The sequence below is a fragment of the Denticeps clupeoides genome, chromosome 13 (genome assembly GCF_900700375.1).
Source record: "Denticeps clupeoides chromosome 13, fDenClu1.1, whole genome shotgun sequence".
NCBI classification, from domain to species: domain Eukaryota; kingdom Metazoa; phylum Chordata; class Actinopteri; order Clupeiformes; family Denticipitidae; genus Denticeps; species Denticeps clupeoides.
Window position 1 is genome coordinate 1,897,135 of NC_041719.1, and position 23,668 is coordinate 1,920,802.

The following is a 23,668-nucleotide window of genomic DNA, read 5'->3' on the forward strand; positions in this document are numbered from 1 at the left end:
GCCCCTGACTGGTCAGGGTTCTTCTCACATCAGACAGCAGCGAGATGACAGTAAATCCTGAACCAGGAGCTAAAATTAAACTTGAAATGTGATTCATGTTCCAGCCGTTAACAGAGCAGCAGGAATCAGAAACAGCACTAATGGACATTACAAGCTTTTAGGAGAAAAGCAAAACCAGGATGAACACAACTGAAGCCTCCTTTTCATTCCTCCTCCTGCATTCAACACCGGAGTTTTACAGGTTCATGTTCTTTTTTCTTCTTAAAATCGCTTCTTAAGAGTTCCAAGTGCTTGAACCATCATCTCATCCTGATGATCTGTTTGCTGCTGGCTGTTGCTGAAAGGAAGTGTAACGGAAGCTAGTTTCTGCCGATTCTATTCTGGTTGCAATGAGGTGAGGAAAACTTTATTATAAATGAGTTGTAACGAATGAAGCATGTTGGTGCAGTCATGTTGGCCATGCACTTCCAAACATACAGGAATATTGGGACCACGGCCCCTCAGAGGCGGGCCCCGCCCTCCACAATCTCTGATTGGTTTAGACTATGACATGTTCCTAATTTGTCTCTGTTGCTTGAACCACAGGGAGCTTATGGAGAATTATTTTCCACCGATTTTTTTCAGTTGCACCATTCATAAATGAAGTGGCCTTCCAGACAGTAAAGTGCAAATGAAACATCACACGTGGGGGTTTAACACCGAACAAAGTCATGCAAGCTACGCTCCTACAAAGGGCCCACACTGGCACGTTTCCCATGACCTCTGACCTCCCTGTTCATATACATAACGGTATAAATATACACCAGCAAAGCGTGTGCAAATTGAAAAGTTATTCTATCTTAGTAGAATTATGCCAGACGTGGTTCGGTTTCATAATGACCTGGATAATAAACTGTGTTCCGAAGGAGAAGACAGAGACGCTGCTTTGTTGTTCTGTGCTGTAAACAGGAACACTTCTCATGAGGGTTTAAATGAACAGAAAACTGTGAAACTGTGTGTGTGTGAGTGTGTTCCCATTGTCTTGGAAAGGAAAATATAAAAATCAACAGTCTGTAATTATCAGAGACTCCAGATAGTTTTGTTCTGTGTACGTAGTTTCCAGTGGAGAGTAAATACTCAATAATTCATCAGATCATATGGATTTAGCAGATTGTGGGGAGCAGAAGGCCAGAGCAGATCTCTCGTGAAGGAAAAGCTCCGTTATTATGGAGCCGAAGTTCGGCTGCTGCAGGAGGAACTCGGCACCTCCCCACGGCTCCTCGCGGTTTGGCAGTGCTACGTGGTTCAGAAACAGGATTTGTTCCGGCTCCGTCTGGGAACTAAACGAGGCACCAGACACCAGCAGAGCACTTTCCACACTCTGAGGAAGGTTCCGTCCCCACAGCTGTTGAGCTGATGAAGTGTGAACGGTTCCTCAGACGAGAAGAGAGAGAAACAGACAACATTTTATTGTAAATTTCAGTTTATTGTAAATTTCAGTATCGGTCGTACGATGCCACCGTCTGCCGCTGCTTCTGTTTGTTTTCTCTGAGACACTGAATCAGGCGTCCAGACTACTGGCAGACCCCAGTGAAGAGACCAGGAGATACATCCTGGTTCCTGACAACTGCTAAACAAGGACATACCATGAAACAAACCAGAGGGTCACCACAGCCACCACCACCGTTACAACTACAGCTTCAGGGATCTTCAAATGGACCAGTAACATCATTATGGACACGTAATCTAGACCATGACACTGAATACATCCTGGACTTCTCCAACCCTACACTGTAGGACTTATTATTATATTGTACAAATCATCACCAGACCTGCACTGACACCATTTGCAGGCTCACTCTACCCTGGAAGGGGGTCCCTCTCTGTATCACTCCTTGAAAAATTCACCAGTTTTCTGAACAGGTCCACCAGCTACACCAGCATCCTGCTGGTAAAGTCCTCAAAATCAGTTGTGAAAATTTGTAACTTCACATCTCAATAATTCATGCGATATTATTACTGCATATATTCAGATCCGACATCACTTCACCTCATGGGATGGCCGCCCAAACAAACACACATGAGATGGTTTCATCAGGACATTTCCAGACTGGAGAGAACGCGACGTTTATTCCTTCTGATCATCCCGAGAACAAATCCTACTTCCTGAGTGGATGTGTGGAACGCCGCCCAGTATATATTTTTATTTGTCTTAATCTGTCTAATTATGGACTGGTTTTGTAATTATGCCTCAGAGGGATCGAAGAAAATGATGAAAATGTTAATTGACAGTTAACGACCATCGGAGGAGGTCGATCGCAGCATGTCTCTGAGAGTCTGTGAATTATAATGAGAACAAAGCGTGTCAGACTAAGATGTTTATTTTTGCTGCAGTAATTATGAGCGTAATCCCTGCAAATCTGATCATTTTGGTCACCCCTTTATCCCACACATATATATATATATATAAATATATATTTAAAACTCCGTCCTGGTGCAATAACAACGGCATTAAAAGTGTATGAGCGCTAATTCTGTGTGTGTGTGTGTGTGTGTGTGTGTGGAGCAGTTCTGCTTCCAGCATAAACACCATGTTTATGGCCATTATCCACCACTCACATGGCGGCGCTCTACAGAACGTCTGAACGTCCCAGACAGTGGGACGCTTCATCCCCAGCTTCATGGGACAGTGGTGGCCTGGCGGTTAAGGAAGTGGCCCCGGAATCTGAAGGTTGCCGGTACCGATCTGCTGAGGTGCCACCGAGCAAAGCACCGTCCCCACAACCTGCTGTCATGGTGCCCACTGCTCACCAAGGGTGATGGTTAAATACAGAGGACACATTTCGTTGTGTCACCGTGTGCTGTGCTGCTGTGTTTCACAATGACAATCACTTCACTTTCATCTCTCTGCTCCTGTTTCAGGATATTAAGCGCCGCTGTTTGGTTTCATTTGCAGTCTGGAAAGTTCTTGAGCTCAGGACACACGTTCCTCGTGAAGCTCAGTAAACACGTTCCTCTCTCACCTTCACATGTGTGTTTGTCTTCAGCTTCTGTTGGACTTGGTTTGTGCCTCAGCTCTTTTATTAGAAATCCGACCGAGTGATCGGCGTTTCCTTCTCCTCCCTCAGTATCCCACAAGGTGCTCAGCCCCCTCGTTCATCAGCCATTTTGGACAAGTGCACTTTGCTCCATGAACAAAACGTCAATGCTGATGACAACCTCTGAATTTTGCCGATGCTTCTTTGAAATTCCTGAGGCTCTTTTGTCTGCAATCTAAAGGCTTTTACTAAATCTGTTCATCTCTGCCTCACCTCTCGGTGAAAGCATTCAGAGCGAAGCTCCGAATTGCCAATAACCCTGAGTCGGGGAGTCATGTGGTTTTTTTGTTGATGTTGCTGTAATCTGTGACCCACCATTCCAGCATCCAGTCGCTTCAAACCTCTGGAGTATTTACAGGAGCCCAAAATCAATCTGAAGACCTCATGCACGTCCACAGATTTTAGTTCTAGTTCTGGGAAGTTCTGTTAAACCCCCACATTGTTCTGTATTATATAATCTCGCTGTCAATCGGACAAATTGAGCCCAGTCAGTTCCTCCGGCCTGCTTGGTTTAGAAACGAAGGACGGTATTTAAAGAGAGCTGCACGTGTCTCCCTTTCGCCCTACTGACTCCTGGCAACCAGCAGGACTGCTGAGGCTCTCATCCAGGTTCCTTCCTTTTAGTTCAGAGCTTCTCGTGCCACGGGTGCCCTGGGCCTGCTGGGGGCTACAAGTAGAATTCGGCTCTCCCACATTTGCCTCAGCTGGATTCATCCTAAAAGGCGTTCTGTAATCTTCCAGACGTGGATCTGCTTTTCGTAGAATATTACGCAAATAAAGACGTCCAGGGGAACATGTCGAGGTTAAATTCGATTTTATCACCGTTTTATAAGATGTTATGGTTGTAGCTTTTAATTTCTCACAGACACATAATGCCGCCGTACTGTAATTAGTTTATTTTAAATCTGTTTATTTGCACAGTGTCTGTGGTCCACGCTCATCAGTATTCGCTGTGCTGTGTCACTTCTGAGAGTCTTTTTTTACTTTTCACAACCTCGAGATGAATTTCAACGTGCAGAATGTGAGGTTTAATGAAACAGGTGAAATTCTGGTTAAAAAAACAAGAGCAGGAATCAATCATTCGCCATCGTTCACTGGCTCTCACTCATCAGCGTCACCCAGGAATAGACAAAGAGGATCAGACGTTACCAACGCGAACCAGGAGAAGGTCTCCAGCCCGGAAATTAAAATTCCGTCCGGACAGCGTCTGCAGCGATGCCAGACGGAAACCGTGGGGACGCTACAGCAAGACAGGAGGGTGGACAGTCGAATGAACATGTTCCTGGCGGTGAAGTGTCAGATCTGCTGCCATCTCAGCTGCAGGATTCATCTGCTGGTTCATGTAGGCGCTAGAAAAGTGTAGAGGATACACATTAATAAGAGCTAAAACTGATGAAGTACACAGCAGCACAGCACACGGTAAAATGTGTCCTCTGCATTTAACCATCACCCTTGGCGAGCAGTGGGCGGCCATGACAGGCGTTCAAGAACAAATACAAAATGTATAAATACATTATAATTTTTCTTAGTCTAGCACCCAACACTCTCCGAGCATGTTCTTCAATGACAAGTCTAAGCCTTATCAGGGCTCTTAGTTTGTATACTTGATATTCTATAGAAATCGAATGAGAATTGCTGGTGTCTTCCCATTGTAAGTCGCTTTGGATAAAAGCGTCTGCCAAATAAAGTAAAGTAAAGTAAGAACCTGATAGAACTCAGTGAAAATTATGAAGAGCCATTTCTCTGAGGTGGGATCTAGTGTTCACAATGCCACACTGTGTGTGTGTGTTTAAAAAAATATCTGTCTGTGATCTTCCGTTTGGTGGGCTCAGGGTTTCGTTTTTTTTTAAACAGAGTCCAGTTTTATGTGGGAAAGAGGCGTGAACTTGTCGTAAAGTCCTGGAAACCCTTACAGGCTGAAAAGGGCTGAAAAAGCCTCGTGTTAAATCCAGTTCCAGTGTGCAGTCGGCTTTATCAGGGACGCCATTCAGAGCTCTCCGGTGTGTGTGTGTGTGTGTGTGTGTGTGTGTGTGTGTGTGTGTGTGCTGGAGAATTGACTCTCTGTGTTGAATGTCTGTGCTGGGGATAAGAGTGGCAGTAACAGGCAGCTGTGCTCCACTTCAGATACGACTGCCACTGTGGGGACATGAAAGTGGCAAATGGCCCAAGAAACAGGTTTTTGTGCACAAGCATGAAATATTGAAGAAGACGGAACGTTTTTTTTTCCACAACTGGGAGTTCATTATTAATGGATTATAATACATTTCTAATATTTTGAAACGCCGTGAAACTGTGTGCATGGAAATTCAATCGGGTGTTTTCTGACTGAAGTTAAAATCTTTCATCGGCCAATTACTCTCATCAGCTACCAAGTCCTATTGATTTTTCTATCTGCAGAAAACTGCAGGGCCGGAGAGGCGCTGCCGACTGACCGGAGCCCCGCCCGGTGAAGTGACCCGCAGTCCAGCTCCATCAATCCTTCATGCATCCATTTATGGACGACTTGCTGTGCCATTTTTTCAGGGTTGAATGACAGAAAATAATATTTTACACGCGTCTGGAGTGTCCAGGTTGGATCTGGTCTTCATTTGAACATTGTGACTTTAATTGGTTCACTAGTTCACTTGTGGCAGGAATAAAAAGCCCAAATAGCCCAATTCTAGCCCAATTCTATTTCATGATTATGATTATTAGACGTTTTGCAGGGAAAGTTGGGAACCCTTCTTTGTGTGATGGATGTTGGGGTTAAAGAACCGAGCCTCTTCCCACTCTGCAGCTCCGCAGATCCTGGATCTAATAACGGTCCGCAGCCGCGACTCCGGCACCTTCCCCCGTAATTACACGGCCAGCAGCACAACAAATATAACCAATATAATGACATTTACTGGCCTGCACGCAGATACATCAAGTGCAGCAGAGCGCATTTTGGGGGCAGTCGCATGGAAGAGCGCGCCGGTCAGACCAAAACGTCCGACTAATTGACATGCGTCACTGAAACGAACACAACATCGTGAAGACTGGAGCTTTGCGAGGAGGAGGACCGTGAGTCCATCAGGCAACATGGACCTCCATCCTGTCTGGCCTTCAGCTCCACCATGTTCTGCCATAATCATTAGAAATTTACAGCCTTTAAGTATTTAATTTTAAGGAGCTGCTAGGGTGCTAGTAGCCTAGAGGGTGACACACTCCATAAGACCCAGGTTCAAACCCCACAAAGATAAAGTAAAGATAAAGTGAAGTCATTGTCACATGTGATACACAGCAGAACAGCACATGTAGCACACAGTGAAATGTGTCCTCTGCATTTAACCATCACCCTGAGTGAGCAGTGGGCACCATGACCGGCGCCCGGGGAGCAGTGTGTGGGGACGGTGCTTCGCTCAGTGGCACCTCAGTGGCACCTTGACGGATCAGGATTTGAACGGGCAACCTTCTGATTACGGGGCCGCTTCCTTAACCGCTAGGCCACCATTGCCCCTTACTACCACTTACTACCATTGTGTCCCTGAGCAAGACACTTAACCCTGAGTGTCTCCAGGGGGGGACTGTCCCTGTAACTACTGACTGTAAGTCGCTCTGGATAAGGGTGTCTAATAAATGCTGTAAAGGCTACAAGAAGGTTGCACGTCTTATGCACCTTCCCAAGTTCTCCCACACCGCCCCTCTGCTACGTTCCCTCCAACGACTCCCAGTAGCTGCACGCATCAGGTTCAAAATACTGATGCTGGCCTACAAAGCCAAACATGGAGTAGCACCATCCTACCTCACAGCCCTTATTACACCTCGCACTGCACCTCGTATACTCCGAGCCTCCAGTACTGCTCGCCTGGTCCCTCCATCTCTGGAGGTAAAAGGAAGACGCTCATCTAGACTCTTCTCCGTCTTGGCCCCTCGGTGGTCGAATGAACTTCCCCTCAAGGTCAGAACAGCTCAGTCACTGAGCACCTTCACACGGCAGCTCAAGACCTTCCTCTTTAGAGAATATTTAGATGAACTTATAACCTTCTTCTTGTCTGACGTCTGTATAGAAACTAGAACAGAGTGAATAAAAAGGTTGTATTCATAGTTGGGGGTCCTAGTGAACCAGAACTGATCACTTCATCCATGGTAACATGGAACCACATTGTAAGTCGTTCTGGATAAGGGCGTCTGCCAAATGCCTTAAATGTAAATGTTAAATGTTATAAGAAATGAGAAGGAACAGGAAGAGCTGTAACTGCAGCAGGATTCCAGTGGAAATATGTAGGAGACGCAGTAGACATGCTGAATTTGAAGGATCCATTTTAATGCTTTACATGTCGTCTACTCTTTATTTCACAAATGTGTCTACAGAATAACATCTCCGCTCGACCTGAACTTGCCCTTTCTTTTATAAGAATCTACGTTCAGTTTCTGACGCACGGCGCATGAACGTGACAGGCTGAAGGACAATTAGAAGATGACCTTTAGTTGTCAGAGTGAATCAGAATTCTGCGTATTATTAAGGCGACACATTCAGCATTGTTCAGCAGGCCAGGCCCCCGTTTCAACACCAGGAGAATTCACGTGTTGATGCACTGTGGAGAACACCGTGTCCCCGAGCGAGACTCCTGGGGGACTGTCCCTGTAACTACTGAGTTTAAGGCGCCCTGGTCAATGCTGTAAATGTAAATGGCATGAAGGGATGGAGCTGCATCATCTGCCTGCCTGCCTGCCTGCGCCCAGCCCCATCGATCGAGTCTCCTGCAGGGAGAACAGTGACTGACATTCAGGTTGTGCCAATTGAAACCTGAACTGGCAGATAATTCAATGAATCTCAGTTCGGGCGGCGGAGGAAAAGAGCGAAACCTGACCCGAGAAACGCAGAAGCGAGGCCCATCAGTCCGGGACGTTCTCAGGCCTGCACGTTTCATCTCCAGAAACGTCAAAAGCCCGAGCAGAGAGGAGAGGGATGCAGTCAGATGATAAGATGGAGGGAGGCCTGTGGGCTTTTTAACTTCAGGACGCCTGGTGGCTCTTTCAGCTACAGCTTTATAACCGCAGTGACAAGAAGATGCTGGAGGATCGAACTTCAAAATACTTTTGGGTAAAACGTTGATGATATAAATGTCAATGAAGAGGGTTGAGCACATGATATGAAATATAAAGAATCTTGCAGATTGTGAAGCTGCATTTTCTGAATCCAGACCATGACATTTTACATTAATATTATGAGCCGAAATACTGTGGACCAAATACAATTCATATAAACATCTTTTTTATGTGTGACTTTGATGATGATAGCTTATGAGTATGAAGGTTATTATTGATTATTGAACAAGCAGATCAACAGAACAGGAAGTCCATATATGGTCCAGTGAGTGGGGGGCATCAACAAGGGGAGGAGTCAGAGTGCTACTAACATTAATTAGTGCTTGATATGAAATATAATCCTTTTTTTTCTTAGTTACTCAAGGTTTACTGGCTGGATTTGGAAATGTTACTGCTGGTGAGTCAGACGTTCATGTTAATTGACCCTGAAAATGCCGAAATCCGTGTGAGCAGCACATTTATTTAAAAATAAAAATACTTTTCTGTATTGTACAGAAGTCTGTGTGCAGATGCCAGATGTGCTCAGCGGCTGTGAATAAACGCGTCCGTTCGATTAGAGAATAAAAGGACCGTGGCGAGATGCGGCACCGGGACCAGTCATTAAGATGGCTGATGTTATTTTCTCCACCTTCTGCTTTTATGATAACTGTGGGCCTGAAATGACCCATAATGCAGCTGAAAAGGAGCTGCAGACCTGAAAGAAATGTATTAGGAGACGGAGGAAAGGAAGCACGCGGTACGGTTAACCCACACAAAAATCTTTAATACCCTTACATAAGGGATAAGTGGTCCAAACGTTGATTTACTAAATTGGGGGAAATGTGATGACACGGGTTTTTAATATAAAAACCTGCGGCCAACACTAGAATATTCTGTAAAAAGTCATATAACATATGACTAACATATTTAGTACACGTACACTGATAGCTTTAATATATTTATATATGTAGTTCTTCTTGTCGTCGTCTTTTTTCTTTTTTTATCTAGACCAGCCAGATACGATACCAGTTAATATCATACAGTCACATCAGAAACGATACCTATGATTAGCGTACTGCCCCGCCACCGTCGTGGAGTCCAGCAGGTCTCACGTGTGCATTCATTTATTGTTTTTTTTATTAAGTTCTCAGCATTATATAGAGACTGTGGTGATACTGGTCCTTTCGTATCTCGTGTCGTCTGTGCAAAAGTCTGTGAAATGATCCGACAAACAGGAACAGGATGCACATGAACGCGGCGTTTCTTCTCGTTTCTTTTCTTTTTTGATTTGTTAATGAGATCTAAAAGAAATGGAAAAGTCGGCCCCACCCGTTCACCCCTTGGCATCACATGTATAAAAAAAAAAAATAAAAAAAAGAGTTGTGGTGGGGCAGGGAACAGAGAGTACAGAACCGCCGTTAGCAGCTTCCTCCATTGGTACTTAAAATAAGGCACCGCTGCGTGCGAGCTGGCCCCGCCCCTTCCTGCTTGGGAGACGAGGTGGCCTCACACCGTGCTCTCCAGCATCCACTCGGTGCTGCTGAACGTGACCCTGCGGCTGGCCGGCGGCGACGAGTCCACGTTGATCTGATTGGACGACTTGTGCCGCCTCGTCCGGGCCCGGCGCGGGTAACTGTGGCTCTGAAACAGCGCGTAGTCGCCGTCGAAGGAGAAGCGGTGCCGAGTCCGCGCCAGCTCGCCGGGCAGCAGCCCCACGTTGGCCAGCGCCCCCTTCCTGTCCTCCTTGGGGCCGATGAGGCAGAGTGACATGGTGGAGCCGGTCAGGCTGCTGTCCGTCTGCGTGTCCTCGGAGAACAGGCTGGACTGCTGAGCGTCTAGACTGGCGCGGCGCGTCGTCGGCGCCGCCTTCTCCAGCGCCAGCGGGGGCAGCTCCACCTCCAGGATGGCCGTGGTGACGGAGGGATCCTCCCTTTTCACTTTCAGCACCAGGGCCATACTGTCTTTGGTCACCTGGGACTCCGCCCCCTGGCCGTCCTCCGGCTGCAACTTGGAGGCGGAGCGTCCGAGCCGGGAGTGCGGAGCGCTGGCGCCATGCTTGGGCTTCCCGCCATCTGAGCCGCTGTAGGCCTTGTAGCGAATCATCAGGATGATGATGAAGACCAGGACGGAGGCCACAATGATCCCACCGATGATGATGATCATGGTGCCGCCCAGGAACTGGCTGTGGATGAAGCGGCACTGGCTGGTCTCCGCCGCCGTGTGGAACTGGACGCAGCCCACAACGCGCGTGGCGGTGAGCGAGGTGATGCCGTCATCGTAGACGGCGAGGACGCACAGTTCGTACTCGCGTCCTGCGGCCAGGTCGTTAATCAGAAACGTCTTGCTGGTGGACGGGATCATCCTGCGGAGGGACGCAGGAAAACTCGTTATTACAGACATTATTACAGGAAACCAGCCCCTTATTACTGTTTATTATTTCACTGTTCCTATATATATATGGATTGCAACATGAAAATTTTGTTAATTATATTTACATTTACAGCATTTACCAGACGCCCTTATCCAGAGTGACTTAGAATCAGTAGTTACAGGGACAGTCCCCCCCTGGAGACACTCAGGGTTAAGTGTCTTGCTCAGGGACACGATGGTAGTAAGTGGGGTTTGAACCTGGGTCTTCTGGTTCATAAGCGAGTGTGTTACTAGGCTACTACCACCCTAATTGGTACTTATTGATTAATAATCTGGTACTAATTGCATGTCCCAGGTTTTCTTATTATGTGAGTTTACTGTAAATTAAACTGAGTTCCTGTTTATGTATACTGTTTATTACATCTGAAGTGAAGTGATTGTCATTGTGAAACACTGCAGCACAGCACACAGTCTCACGGTGAAATGTGTCCTCTGTATTGCAGTGGGCTGCCATGACAGGCACCCGGGGATCTCGCTCAGTGGCACCTCAGTGGCACCTTGGCGGACCGGGATTCGAACCGGCAACCTTCTGATTACGGGGCCGCCTCCTTAACCGCTAGGCCATTCGATCTTGTTTGGCAGAGACGTGTGTTTTTAACCATGAATCGAAAAGAAATCTCGTAATGAACGCCGCATTCTCTCCGCTGCCTGAAACTAATTGAATGAGAGAAAACGGCGCAGAGAGGAGATTGATATGAAACGTTTGAAGTGTCGGATCCGGTAAAGCAACATTTCCACGAACATGCCTGCTTGAACTGATTCATGGTCCAGATCCAGGCAGACACACACCTGCTGCACGCATTCTCTCCATATTGTTCATGAAATTTGCATACCGCCGCATGTACGCTGCAGGCGGCAGCTGCCACTTACAGGCGTCCTGTAAGACGTCCCTGGCATCTGTGGACTTCTCGAACGGCACCACAATGGCAGCACCCACGCTAGACTAGCGAGATTAGGGGCCGCGACAGTCACGAGTCCGCAGGCAGGAAGTGGCGTGGGCGGAGGAGGGTCCAGGTGGCGAGATCGCCGCTCTCTGCCGGTCGTTAAAAGTTGATATTTTCACCCTCGTGAATCATCCGCGCTCCCTGCCGATGGAGCCGCTTCCATCCCCTGCAGCCATTTTATTGCGCCGCCTAATCTTTATTTGTTCTGGTATCCCTCATACGATTCACACATCAGGACTAACGCCGCCATGGCGTCTCCACGGAAAGGGCCTTTTCGTCCTCTTACCATTTCTCAGCCGCGAGATCTAAATGATACAGAACATTACAGGGAGAACGGCGGCAGAACATTACCCGGCTTATTTTTAGACGAGTGATTTGATCAGAGCCGAATTATTCCCCCGACCAAGAGCCTTGCTACGTTCCTCTGAAGGAAGCCAAGTGATTGTCACATGTGATACACAGCATCACAGCCCACGGTGCACAAAGTGAAATGTGTCCTCTGCATTTAACCCATCACCCTGAGTGAGCAGTGGGCGGCCATGACAGGCGCCCGGGGAGCAGTGTGTGGGGACGGTGCTTTGCTCTGTGGCACCTCAGTGGCACCTCGGCGGGTCGGGATTCAAACCGGCAACCTTCTGATTACGGGGCCGATTCCTTAACCGCTAGGCCACCGCTGCCCCGCTAGGCCACCGCTAGGCCATCCCTTTCTGTGTGATATTAAACGTCAGATGGTGCAGCTCTGAGGGAATATGGGGACATGTCTGCGGTTACCTGTACACCAGCGTGTCGTCAGCCGTGCTGTTGTACTGGATCTGGTACATGCGGATCCCCGGAATGTGGCGCTCCGAGGGCCAGTGGATGACCGCCGAAGACGACGTCACGTCCGCCACCAGCACCCGCTTGTCCTGGTTCTTGGTGTCGTTGGACTTGGAAGAGGTGGTGATGTCGGACAGGCCTGGGTCGGCCTCCCTCATGTGGCCGGTGTTGTTGATGAAGAGCGGCAGCGGCACCATGTTGATCTCCACGGCGGCCGTGGCGATGCCGGCCGCGTTGGACGCCACGCAGTTGAAGGCGCCGCTGTCCTTGAGCGTGGTGATGAGGATGTCCAGCGTCCCGTTCTCGTGAAGTATCGTGCGGGAGTTGTTGTGCACTAGCTTGCCGTCGGGGAAGCGCCAGTGGATGTCTGGCTCGGGGTCACCCATGGCTTTGCATTTGAGGGTGACACCCTGTCCCTCCATGACGTAGGGCTTTGTGACAAGATACTTGGTGATGAGTGGCGGCTCACAGATGAACTCCTCTTCCTGGATGGACCAAAAGTATTTGTCCATGAGGTGCTCTGGAGAAGCGCAGGTCTCCAGGTCGTCTTCTCGGGTCAGCCGGCGAAGCCACAGAAGCTCGCAGTTGCAGTGCAGAGGGTTCCCGCCAAAGCTGACGGCCAGGCTGGTCGGGTTTGAGTTCTTGGGGTCCGACAACACCTGCGCGTGCTGGAACAGGCTGTCCGGCGGAAGCTTCTGCAGCCTGTTGGACGTCATGTCCAGCCGGACCAGCTTGGTGAGGAGGGTGAAGGTCCCGGCCTCAATGTGGTCGATCAGGTTGTGGTCCAGCGTGAGGGTGTTGATGTTGATCATGCGGCCGATGGCCTCCCAGGGCAGGGTCTTCAGGTTGTTGTAGGAGAGGTCCAGATCTTCAACGGTGGACACGAACTCATCGAACGAAGTTGGAGCAACATTGTGGATCTGGTTGTTCCCCAGAATGAGGTGGCGCAGGTTGACCAGTCCCTTTAAATGTTCGCTTTTGATGGCTGTCAACCGGTTGCCGTCCATGTGCAGCGCCCGTAGCGCCCGCAGGCCCATGAACGCGTGCGGCGTGATCTGGCTGATGGTGTTGCGTGACAGCGTGAGGTGGACCAGGCTGGTCATGTTGAAGAAGTCTTTGCGGCGCACGACGGTGATGAAATTGTCGGTCAGCCGCAGCTCCACGGTCTTGCGGTCGATGGTCGGCGGTACGAAGAGAAGGCCAGTCTTGGCGCACAGCAGCGTGAGCGTCGGCGAGATGGTCTGGCAGATGCAGCGACCGGGGCACTGCTGTCCTTTGGCCAAAACGCCGAACACCAACACGCACAAAACCAGCCTCTCCATGGTCTATCAGCTAGCGGGACCTGCGAGGAGGGACGAGAGACAGAGAGGGACATGGTTTCAGCTTCGATTCACCACTGAAACTCTTGCAGATGTCTAACCGGCCGGCTCTCTGCTGGAACCCGTCTACAAAGTGACAGATTGGAGCCTCATGGGGACGAAATTCTTCCAGTCGAGGAAGTGGCTTCTCTGTATGAGACGTTTTTCTCCGCAGGCCAGATTACGAGGTGGCGTTCATAAAGTCGACGCGTTCCAAAATTACGCCGCTAATCCGTAATCGTTTGTTCTTTAATTTACATATGAACACCGCGGTTCACCCACGCGTTCCAGGCCCCAGCGTGAGGTACGAAATCAGCACAGACCAATAAACGGTGAAAGATGTGGGGAGTCTGCATCTGTGTGTTTTACACAAGGCAGATGGTGACGGGGGGAAAACATTTTCAAAGCCCCCTTTTGCACGAATGAAAATTGCAGCCTGAAAATGTCCTCGTCTAGGAGAGACATTTTGCCCGAATAACGTATTAGATGGCACCATCCAAACATTAACATGAAATTTACATACTAATGGCTTTCCAGATCATTTGACAGATTTTATTGTACTGCTACTGAAGAATGAACAATCAAGTTTGTAATTTAGAATAATCTAATTCATTAATCTAGATTATTACAAGATTACTTGATGTACCCGACGCTAATATATGAATATCGTAAAATGCAGAGCAGACGCAGGGCAGACATTTAAGACGCACGAAACAGAAACTGCACGAAGGTAAATCGCACGATTAAAAAAAAAAAAAAAACCTGCACACAAGCAAAATGGCAACAACAAGGGTCAAAATCTATCAGGCGGTGATGTTATGTGATGAATCCTCAGCGTTGAGGGAAACGTTCAGAATCCATGGTGCCCGTTTATTCCCATCGATTTCTGTTTGGAAGCAGCGTAAGTCTGCAGTGACAGGCACCCTGAGAAATCCGTGGGTGTAATAACCACAAATCCCGCTGGAAACTGATCTGACATAGACGCCGTTTTTTTTTTTTTTCTCCTGCCCTTTGGCATCCAACTTGGCCGCTGCCTATCGCCTCTTATCTGGGGTGGCCGGGAGGCTGTCAGGTGATCCGATATGACGACTCACTTTGCAGACAATCCCCTGTTGAGTATCTGTACTACTGTGAGTGTCTCAGCGTCCATTTCTATCTACAGCACCATTCCATAATCTAAACATAGTTCTGTGAACCTGGTCGTATAAATTGAATTTTAGGGCCTGTCTGGAATAGATTAACCCCACATATCAGATCCATCTTCCTGCTGATCGCCTCCACCGTCTTGATTTACGGCCCCTGGGTGGTATTTCCACCTTCTCCTGGACATGAGTGTTCATTCTGCTCAGACTCGTGTGATGGGACTGTGGCCATGATCAAAATGCAGGAACCAGCAGAACAAATGTTCCCCGGATCCGCCAGAAGAAACTTCTTTTTGCCGGGGAAACACTGCGGACCAGAGCAGCCACGTTCCCATGAGGAACGCCGCCTTGTTCCTTCGCGTGATTCGTCACTAAACATGTTTGTGTAATAAATAATCCGGCGTGCCCCTTCAAAGCCTCCACTCAATAAAGCTCAATCCACTTTGAATTGATTTTGATGTGTATACTGTCCTCTAAATCCGCCATTGATTGTAGAATAATTGTGATGGTTGTTCTTTTGCTAACTGAGCCGCAGAGCATATTTTCTCACGGACCATCTGTGCTCGTCCACGTCCCACTAACACTGTGGAGGAATCTCTATTGATCTGCGTGCACCTCCAGTAATGAAAGAAGGACAGAAAACATAGTTTCCACGGCAACTCAGTATTTAGGCCTTTGAATAGCAGGAGCTCCAGGAGAAGGAGGTCTTTCTACAGGAAACGAGCATCATGAACTGGCCCATAATACACATCTTCACACGTCATTCTTCACTACAGCAGAGGAGATGTGGCGGCTGTTCTTCAATCCCCAGTTTACTATACTATATTTATTATGATTTATTAAACAACTAAAAATAACCAAAACACACACAGAATCCCAGAATCCAGATTTGGGTTGTGGAGAGGAGCGGTGGGCGTGGCACCATTCTTCATGCCAGCTGTCACATGAACTCTGAGGAGCGCTGTGTGCAGCTGTAACGATGACAGTTCTTTACAAAACACACACACACACACACACACACACACGCCTCAATTAGACACGTTGGCTAATTAACGAGGAAGAATTTCATATCCAGTTCCTGATTAGATGTGTTTTCTGCTAATTAAGCAGAAAGGAATGAGACGTTGTATAGAAATTAATGAGCTCTGAGCTCGTCCCCGAGCCTGGAACTTAGTGGACAGACACACGTTTATTTAACCCAGTGGTTCATACAGGCTTTAGAGGTCAGAGGTCAGAAGAACCGGCAAGTGTGGGGAACTCAGGAACTTGTTGGAACGTTTCAATTATCGGCGGCTGTAGAAAGTGCGGGGCTATTTGGTGAGTTCGTGTCCGTAAGTGAAAAACACAGTTTGGTTTGGGTGTGGTGGCGGAGAGCGGAGAACCTTTCATGTCGCTGGTGTCTGCCGGCGTCGAGGTTCCCCGGTCGCGGCAAATTCCTACAGCTTTTTACAGTTCAAATGTCACCGCAGTAATTGCACAATTACACGAATGCGAAGACTTTTGGCTGAAGAACAGTTTCTGTTCCTGTGAAATTCGACATGCAAACTCGTGTCCAAATGAAAGAAAGATTTCACACTTATTTCCAGACAAATGTAATCCTGCCGATTCGGCAGTGCAACTTCTTCCGGTGCTCTTTGGAGGGAAAATTAACTCCCCCTCCCGCGGCGGCGCCCTTAATTACTGTAATAATCAATTCTGAGCACCGTCCTCATACTTGCGACCGGCAGCCGCGCATTTTTTCCCTCTTTAAAGACATTTGTTAGAAAGGAAATATTGTGGTCTTTACGTTAATAAGATGAAAAAACAGGCTGAAGTGATGAAGTGGCTACACACACACACACACACACACACACACACCGTATTCCTTCTAAAACCAGGAGGAGCACAACACAGTGGTAGATCATTGCTGGGCTGGATATCTCACGAAATCGTCGCAGCTAAAACACGCTAATTTACAAGAGACTGTCACATGATTCCATCATGTGACCGGGAGTAACACGGAAACGAGGTAACGTGACTCCTATATATTAGGCTGGAGAGCAGCTGCCAACTGCTCAGTCATTGAATGACGCACGCCATTCGACTCGGCCCCGAAAACCTTCAACCGAGTAAGACCGTACCTGTCCTCTCTGTTCTCCTGATCCACGAACTCCTTCCTGTCACCCTGTCCTGCCCTGTCTTGTGTCTTAAAACGCGAACGACAACATCAGTGTGGTCCACGTTCGCAGATTAACGCGGAGGAACTTACCTGCCTCCCTGCGTCCCGCCGCACCGAGGTTTCTCGTCTCCTCCTACACGTCTCTCTCGTTCTGGTCCCGGTTCGCGTGTCAGAGACAGCATTTACTTCCACGCGTTTGCGGCGCGAGAACAAGGACAGGAGGAAATAAAGACCTTAAAGAGTTAAATCTACAATTGGGGCTGATCAGTAATGGCGACGGCCCATAGTGAGAATTTTTCCCATCTGGCCGTGCAGCGTTCATAATGAGAAGGAGCTCACGCCGCATACCAACACCGACCTTTCACATTTATTTACTCGTTTACTGCATTAAACATCTGGCTCCAACACACACACACACATACACACACACACACACACACACAGACATTCCCTAAAAAGACCAAATTGGCATCAGGCAATAAACAAGGCGAGAAGGCCGAGGGCGGCGGCGGTTCAACACCAGGCCTGCAGAACATGCTGCTCCTGACCAGTGCTGTTCTCCACGGTTTCTTCAGCTGCAGCAGATTCTGATGTGTTGCTACAACGCTTCAGACGTGATTTCAGAAACACAAAGCCTGAGCAGACAAGAGCCTCCAGGGCCACTCCAGTAAAATTACTGCTCACCACAACTGAGGACGTGCTGAATTCCGCAATATTGCATCGGTTCTCTGGTTCCTCTGAACGTGGTTCTGCGTGTATCCCCTGTTCTACTGTTTTTTTGCTTGCTATTGCTGGTGCCTGTCAAAGTCACTCTGTTCTTCACTTCACCTGTTCTTGGGTTTAATGTTCTGACTGATAAGGGAGTTGGTGACCTCGCGATCAGGATAATTCCACTCTTTCCATCGACGCTCATGTTCATTCAAAGGTGAAATCTGCTTTCTTCCACCTCCACAACCTCCACCACTCAGACGCCGCCTGTCAAAATCATCCACACCTTCATCTCTCGCCACCACGACTTCCGTCTACTCAGAGGAATTGCTGCCAGATCTTTTCATAAACGCCCTGCCGACTCACTCAGACACACGTCAGACCTGAGCGCTGTAGCTCCACTGATGTCTTATAAAGGAACACCTTCGGTTTTCTGTGAAATATACAGCAAACTTTCCTCAACAGTCCATCCCGTTCCTTCTCTGGTCCATACAGATGCTCATACACGTCCTCTGGACAAACCAGATGTTCCAAACCCAAACTATCGTCCTGGTCCATCACTGCCGGAGCCTTTGAATCTATGAATTGCTTTTGGATCTTGGTAAGCTTCTCTGTGATGACAAAGCTGCTAAAGAAATAAACTGTGTAGTAACTTTATGTGTGACAAATTTAATGGTGATGAAAGATCTTGATTTATTACAGCGCTGCATACATCAAACACACATTATTAAGAAAGGATTTTATGAGACAAACATTACAAAGTACAGGATCTGCCCCACATTTGCCTGTCCCACCACGAGCCAGTACAAATTAACACAACAGCTTGGACGTGCCCATAATCTCAAGTGGCAGGAGTTTGAATTGAGGCCAGCAGAGTGGCAGATGGAGGTTCTACTGCCAAAGCAGCCGGGGGGCAGACACCCTCCCACCCTGCAGGAGAACCGAACTCCATCAACTCCACCGGCTGCAGCTCAGATATACTGCAAGCTTCCAGCGCAGAACAACATGCAAGAGAACTGGACTCCATCAACTCTACTAGCTGCGGCTCAGATATACTGCAAGCTTCCAGCACAGAACAACATGCAAGAGAACCGGACTCCATCAACTCTACTAGCTGCAGATCAGAACAACATGCAAGAGAACCGGACTCCATCAACTCCACCGGCTGCAGCTCAGATATACTGCAAGTTTCCAGCGCAGAACAACATGCAAGAGAACCGGACTCCATCAACTCTACTAGCTGTGGCTCAGATATACTGCAAGCTTCCAGCGCAGAACAACATGCAAGAGAACCGGACTCCATCAACTCTACTAGCTGCGGCTCAGACCAACATGCAAGTGAAACGGACTCCATCAACTCTACTAGCTGCGGCTCAGATATACTGCAAGCTTCCAGCACAGAACAACATGCAAGAGAACAGGACTCCATCAACTCTACTAGCTGCAGATCAGAACAACATGCAAGAGAACCGGACTCCATCAAGTCTACTTGCTGCGCCTCAGATATACTGCAAGCTTCCAGCGCAGAACAACATGCAAGAGTACCGGACTCCATCAACTCTACTAGCTGCAGATCAGAACAACATGCAAGAGAACCGGACTCCATCAAGTCTACTTGCTGCGCCTCAGATATACTGCAAGCTTCCAGCGCAGAACAACATGCAAGAGTACCGGACTCCATCAACTCTACTAGCTGCAGATCAGAACAACATGCAAGAGAACCGGACTCCATCAAGTCTACTTGCTGCGCCTCAGATATACTGCAAGCTTCCAGCGCAGAACAACATGCAAGAGTACCGGACTCCATCAACTCTACTAGCTGCGACTCAGATATACTGCAAGCTTCCTGCGCAGAACAACATGCAAGAGAACCGGACTCCATCAACTCTACTAGCTGCGGCTCAGATATACTGCAAGCTTCCAGCACAGAACAACATGCAAGAGAACAGGACTCCATCAACTCTACTAGCTGCAGATCAGAACAACATGCAAGAGAACCGGACTCCATCAACTCTACTAGCTGCGACTCAGATATACTGCAAGCTTCCTGCGCAGAACAACATGCAAGAGAACCGGACTCCATCAACTCTACTAGCTGCAGATCAGAACAACATGCAAGAGAACCGGACTCCATCAAGTCTACTTGCTGCGCCTCAGATATACTGCAAGCTTCCAGCGCAGAACAACATGCAAGAGTACCGGACTCCATCAACTCTACTAGCTGCAGCGCAGAACAACATGCAAGAGAACCGGACTCCATCAACTCCACCTGCTGCAGCTCAGATATACAGTGGTCCTCAACCACAGAACAACGCAGAACCTCATGCAGGAGATCCGATCACCATCTACTCCACCAGCTGCAGCTCAGATATACAGTGGTCCTCAACCACAGAACAACGCAGAACCTCATGCAGGAGATCCGATCACCATCTACTCCACCAGCTGCAGCTCAGATATACAGTGGTCCTCCACCACAGAACAACACTGTCACGTCCCCGTCTAGGAGTTGGGAAAAATGACAACAAACAAGGGGAATGTGTGCGGTGGGAATACACAGATCCCAGGCCCAAGTGAAATATTGTGCTTTTATTTACAGTGAGTAGTGAACAATCAACCAAACCTAAAGTGCTATATACAACAACACAACAACACACCACGAAAGGAGAGACATAACACACAAAACACACAAAAAGCCACGGCTAAACACATTAATCACTCTAACACGCAACAAAGGCTTATCTGCAACAATCCAAAACTCCAAAACTCTCCTCTCGCTTCCTCCACCTCCACAACAATGAGCCTCAAATGGTGCCTGGAATGGTCCTTAAGTAGTTCTCTGTCCTGTGCGTTGATTGGCTGCCAGCTTATGAGGGAATTGGTGGGCAGAACAATACGCCCCATATCCGGCCAGCAGACAGCTTAAAAGAGAACACGCACAACACAGAGCACCCCAAGCCATTCTACAGCCCAAAGGATGTAACAAACGCAGAACAACATGCAGGAGATCCGAGCTCCATCAATTCTACCAGCTGCAGCTCAAATATACAGTGGTCCTCCACCACAGAACAACGCAAAACATCATGCAGGAGAACTGAGCTCCATTAACTCCACCAGCTGCAGCTCAGACACTCAGCACCAACAAACCGCAATCCTCCACCACAGATCAACATGCAGGGGAACCAAACTCCACCAACTCCAAGTGCTGCAGCTCAGAACAACATGCAGGAGAACCCAACTCCACCAACTCCACCAGCTGCAGCTCAGAACAATATGCAGGAGAACCCAACTCCACCAACTCCACCAGCTGCAGCTCAGAACAACATGCAGGAGAACCCAACTCCACCAACTCCACCAGCTGCAGTGCAGAACAACATGCAGGAGAACCCAACTCCACCAACTGTAGCTCAGAACCACATGCAAGTAAAGTAAGCGAAGTGATTGTCACTTGTGATACACAGCAGCCCAGCACACGGTGCACACGTGCAAGAGAACCAAACTCCCCCAACTCCACCAGCTGCAGCTCAGAACATCTTGCAGAAGAACCAAACTCCACCAACTCCACCGGCTGCAGCTCAGACACTCACCACCAAAGAATGCAGAAGATGTGTTGGGTGAAGAACACACCCCCATAGAACTGACATCCAGAACTGCTGCTACATCCCCTCATTAGTGCCACGGCTACCAAAACACATCATGGGCGCCCATCAAGCTTTCCTCATCATCAAAAACTATGCTAATTATCAAATGTGCTGGATTTTGATTTGTTCATTATTTATAAAAAAAAGTCTTAATTAGGGCATCAAAGTCAAGGAGTGGGAATGTAATTAATGCATGTATTTTAATGATAAAGATTAAATTTATTAGCATTCCCATTAGGTTTAGTTTGCTGTTAAGCACACACACACTTGATTTGTTCCAAATCTTCCTTTTCTGCTCCTTTCATGTTCGAGAGCCTCGGTCTGGGTTGACCTCCACCTCCAGCTCCAGCTCCACCTCCACCCTGCAGAGAGGCAGCAGGTTACTTATGAAGAGTTTGGTGGGCCTCAGGACAAGGTGAGACGACTCCTGAAAGAGTCAGAGGTTGCGGCGCAGCAGGATCTTTTTCCGCTGCGTGTATTAAAGGGAACAGAACCAGCTCCATTCCGGAAATTAGCCGGATTACAGCCGCAACATCCAATTAATTCATCAGGCTCATGAAGTTGGGAGTATATCTTGCAGTGATGTTTTTTTTTTCCCCCATTAATATTAATAGATACAATGATGTTGGACTAATTAATGATGCTGATGATTTAATTGGACTCTGGCTGCCTCTAATCAAGGAGAGAAACAAGCCATGTTCTGGCCATGCCTTCAACCTGCGCTCAGATGTTTAACTCATCACCACGAGGCGTATTTGTGTGCCTGTGTTTCTCAAGTTTCACTAATTTTATACCATTTGCCTGCGAATGAATATAATAGAGAGTGAATGTGAGCGGGGTTATTTGCGAAGGTAATTTGAATTTAACGGGGGCGGCATGTTTCCTGTGGAATTTATTTTAGTTCAATTGTCCTGCGTCCGGGGCGAGGATTAGCCAGTCTTATCACACGGAGGAAGGTTGGCAGCAGAAACCAGGATTTTATTTTCAGGAGCGCCTTGCCCAGTGCATTTCGTTCAAATTGTTCTGGAGGAGCTGATGAACAGCGCCAGCGCATGAAAATACAATGCGTTTTCATGCTAATTCCTGCTGTTGTTCTTCCAGATCTGCGCTCGCATCCCTGACGAGAGTGACCGGAATGCTCAGAATTCCCTGCGCTATAAAAGTTTTTCTGGTACAGGAACTGGCACACGATTCTTCAACCGAACTATGACGTGTGAAGGGAGACGCTGTTATTGTCTTTGTGGTTCCAGGTTGATTGTCATGGTCTGAGTCTGTTTTCAAAGCGAACTGATTGTCACATGTGATACACAGCAGCACAGCACATGGTGCACACAGTGAAATTTGTCCTCTGCATTTAACCCATCACCCTGAGTGAGCAGTGGGCGGCCATGACAGGCACCCGGGGAGCAGTGTGTGGGGACAGTGCTTTGCTCAGTGCTACCTCAGTGGCACCTCGGCGGATCAGGATTCGAACCGACAACCTTCTGGCCGCTTCCTTAACCGCTAGTCCACCGCCGCCCCTTTTGTATTTCAGGTGGTGTGTCCCCGTTTCCTTTTCTTGAAGTAGAGCCCTTTGTGTTTGTCCAGTTTAAGTTTTCAATAGAGGTTTGTGGAATCTATCTCCTCCCTGGGTCCTCCCCTTTCCGTGCTCCTCAACTGTCTATCAGGGCTCACCGGAGCAGAGCACCGGTCTCAATAGATTTACTCTCACAGCACAAACATTTCATCCAGGTTCAAATAAAAAAAAAGCTACTGAAAAAACACTGAAATGCTCTCAAAAGCTCCTGCTTGGCCCAAAACACCCAGAAAATGGGCGTCCCCCAGGGCACGGCCATGTACTTCCACCTTCAACCCAAAGCTGGAGCCGCTGGCTGAGTTTCAAATCGCTGAGAACATCTGAAGTTCTGCTCAGCGCCAGGAGATGTTCTCCTCTCGGCACGAGTCAAAGACGCCGCGGGAGTGCTGGGCGTCTCTCGCTCTCCAGCAACGAAAGGAGGAGAATCATCTCACGCTGGAGCAAAACAAACACAAAAACAAATCTTTGACCAAAACTGGGGCAAAGTTTATATTTAATCTACGCGGTTTAATATGCTGGAAATAGAATGAATGGAATTTGCTGGAAATGAAAGTAAAAAAAAATACGGGCACGACTGGAATATGATGATTCATGACCAATAACCCATCCGACGTGGACGCAGGTGTTGGTGTGGATGGGGAGGGTCAGTTGTGTGGCCACCAGGCCGGTTGATCCCCTGTGGTGAAGGGAGATGACGTCAGGTGAAGATAATACCCAGTCCTCCGAGCACAATTATCTCGGTTCTTCTGCAGTTATTTTGGACTGGCATCAA

The 23,668-nt window shown here is 48.1% G+C and overlaps 1 protein-coding gene across 2 annotated transcripts in view; it reads right to left on the reverse strand.

Moving 5' to 3' along the window:
• Positions 1–8,889: 8,889 nt before the first annotated feature.
• The window catches only part of lrfn1 (leucine rich repeat and fibronectin type III domain containing 1), a 66,978-nt gene continuing 52,199 nt past the window's right edge, over positions 8,890–23,668 (reverse strand). For both annotated transcript variants that reach the window (XM_029001664.1, XM_029001665.1), the window contains exons 3-4: positions 12,272–13,658; positions 8,890–10,488 (exon numbers count right to left, since the gene is read on the reverse strand). In XM_029001664.1, the coding sequence (XP_028857497.1) occupies positions 9,633–10,488; positions 12,272–13,638 (2,223 nt within the window). In that variant the 5' untranslated portion in view covers positions 13,639–13,658 and the 3' untranslated portion in view covers positions 8,890–9,632. The remainder of the gene's footprint in view (positions 10,489–12,271; positions 13,659–23,668) is intronic.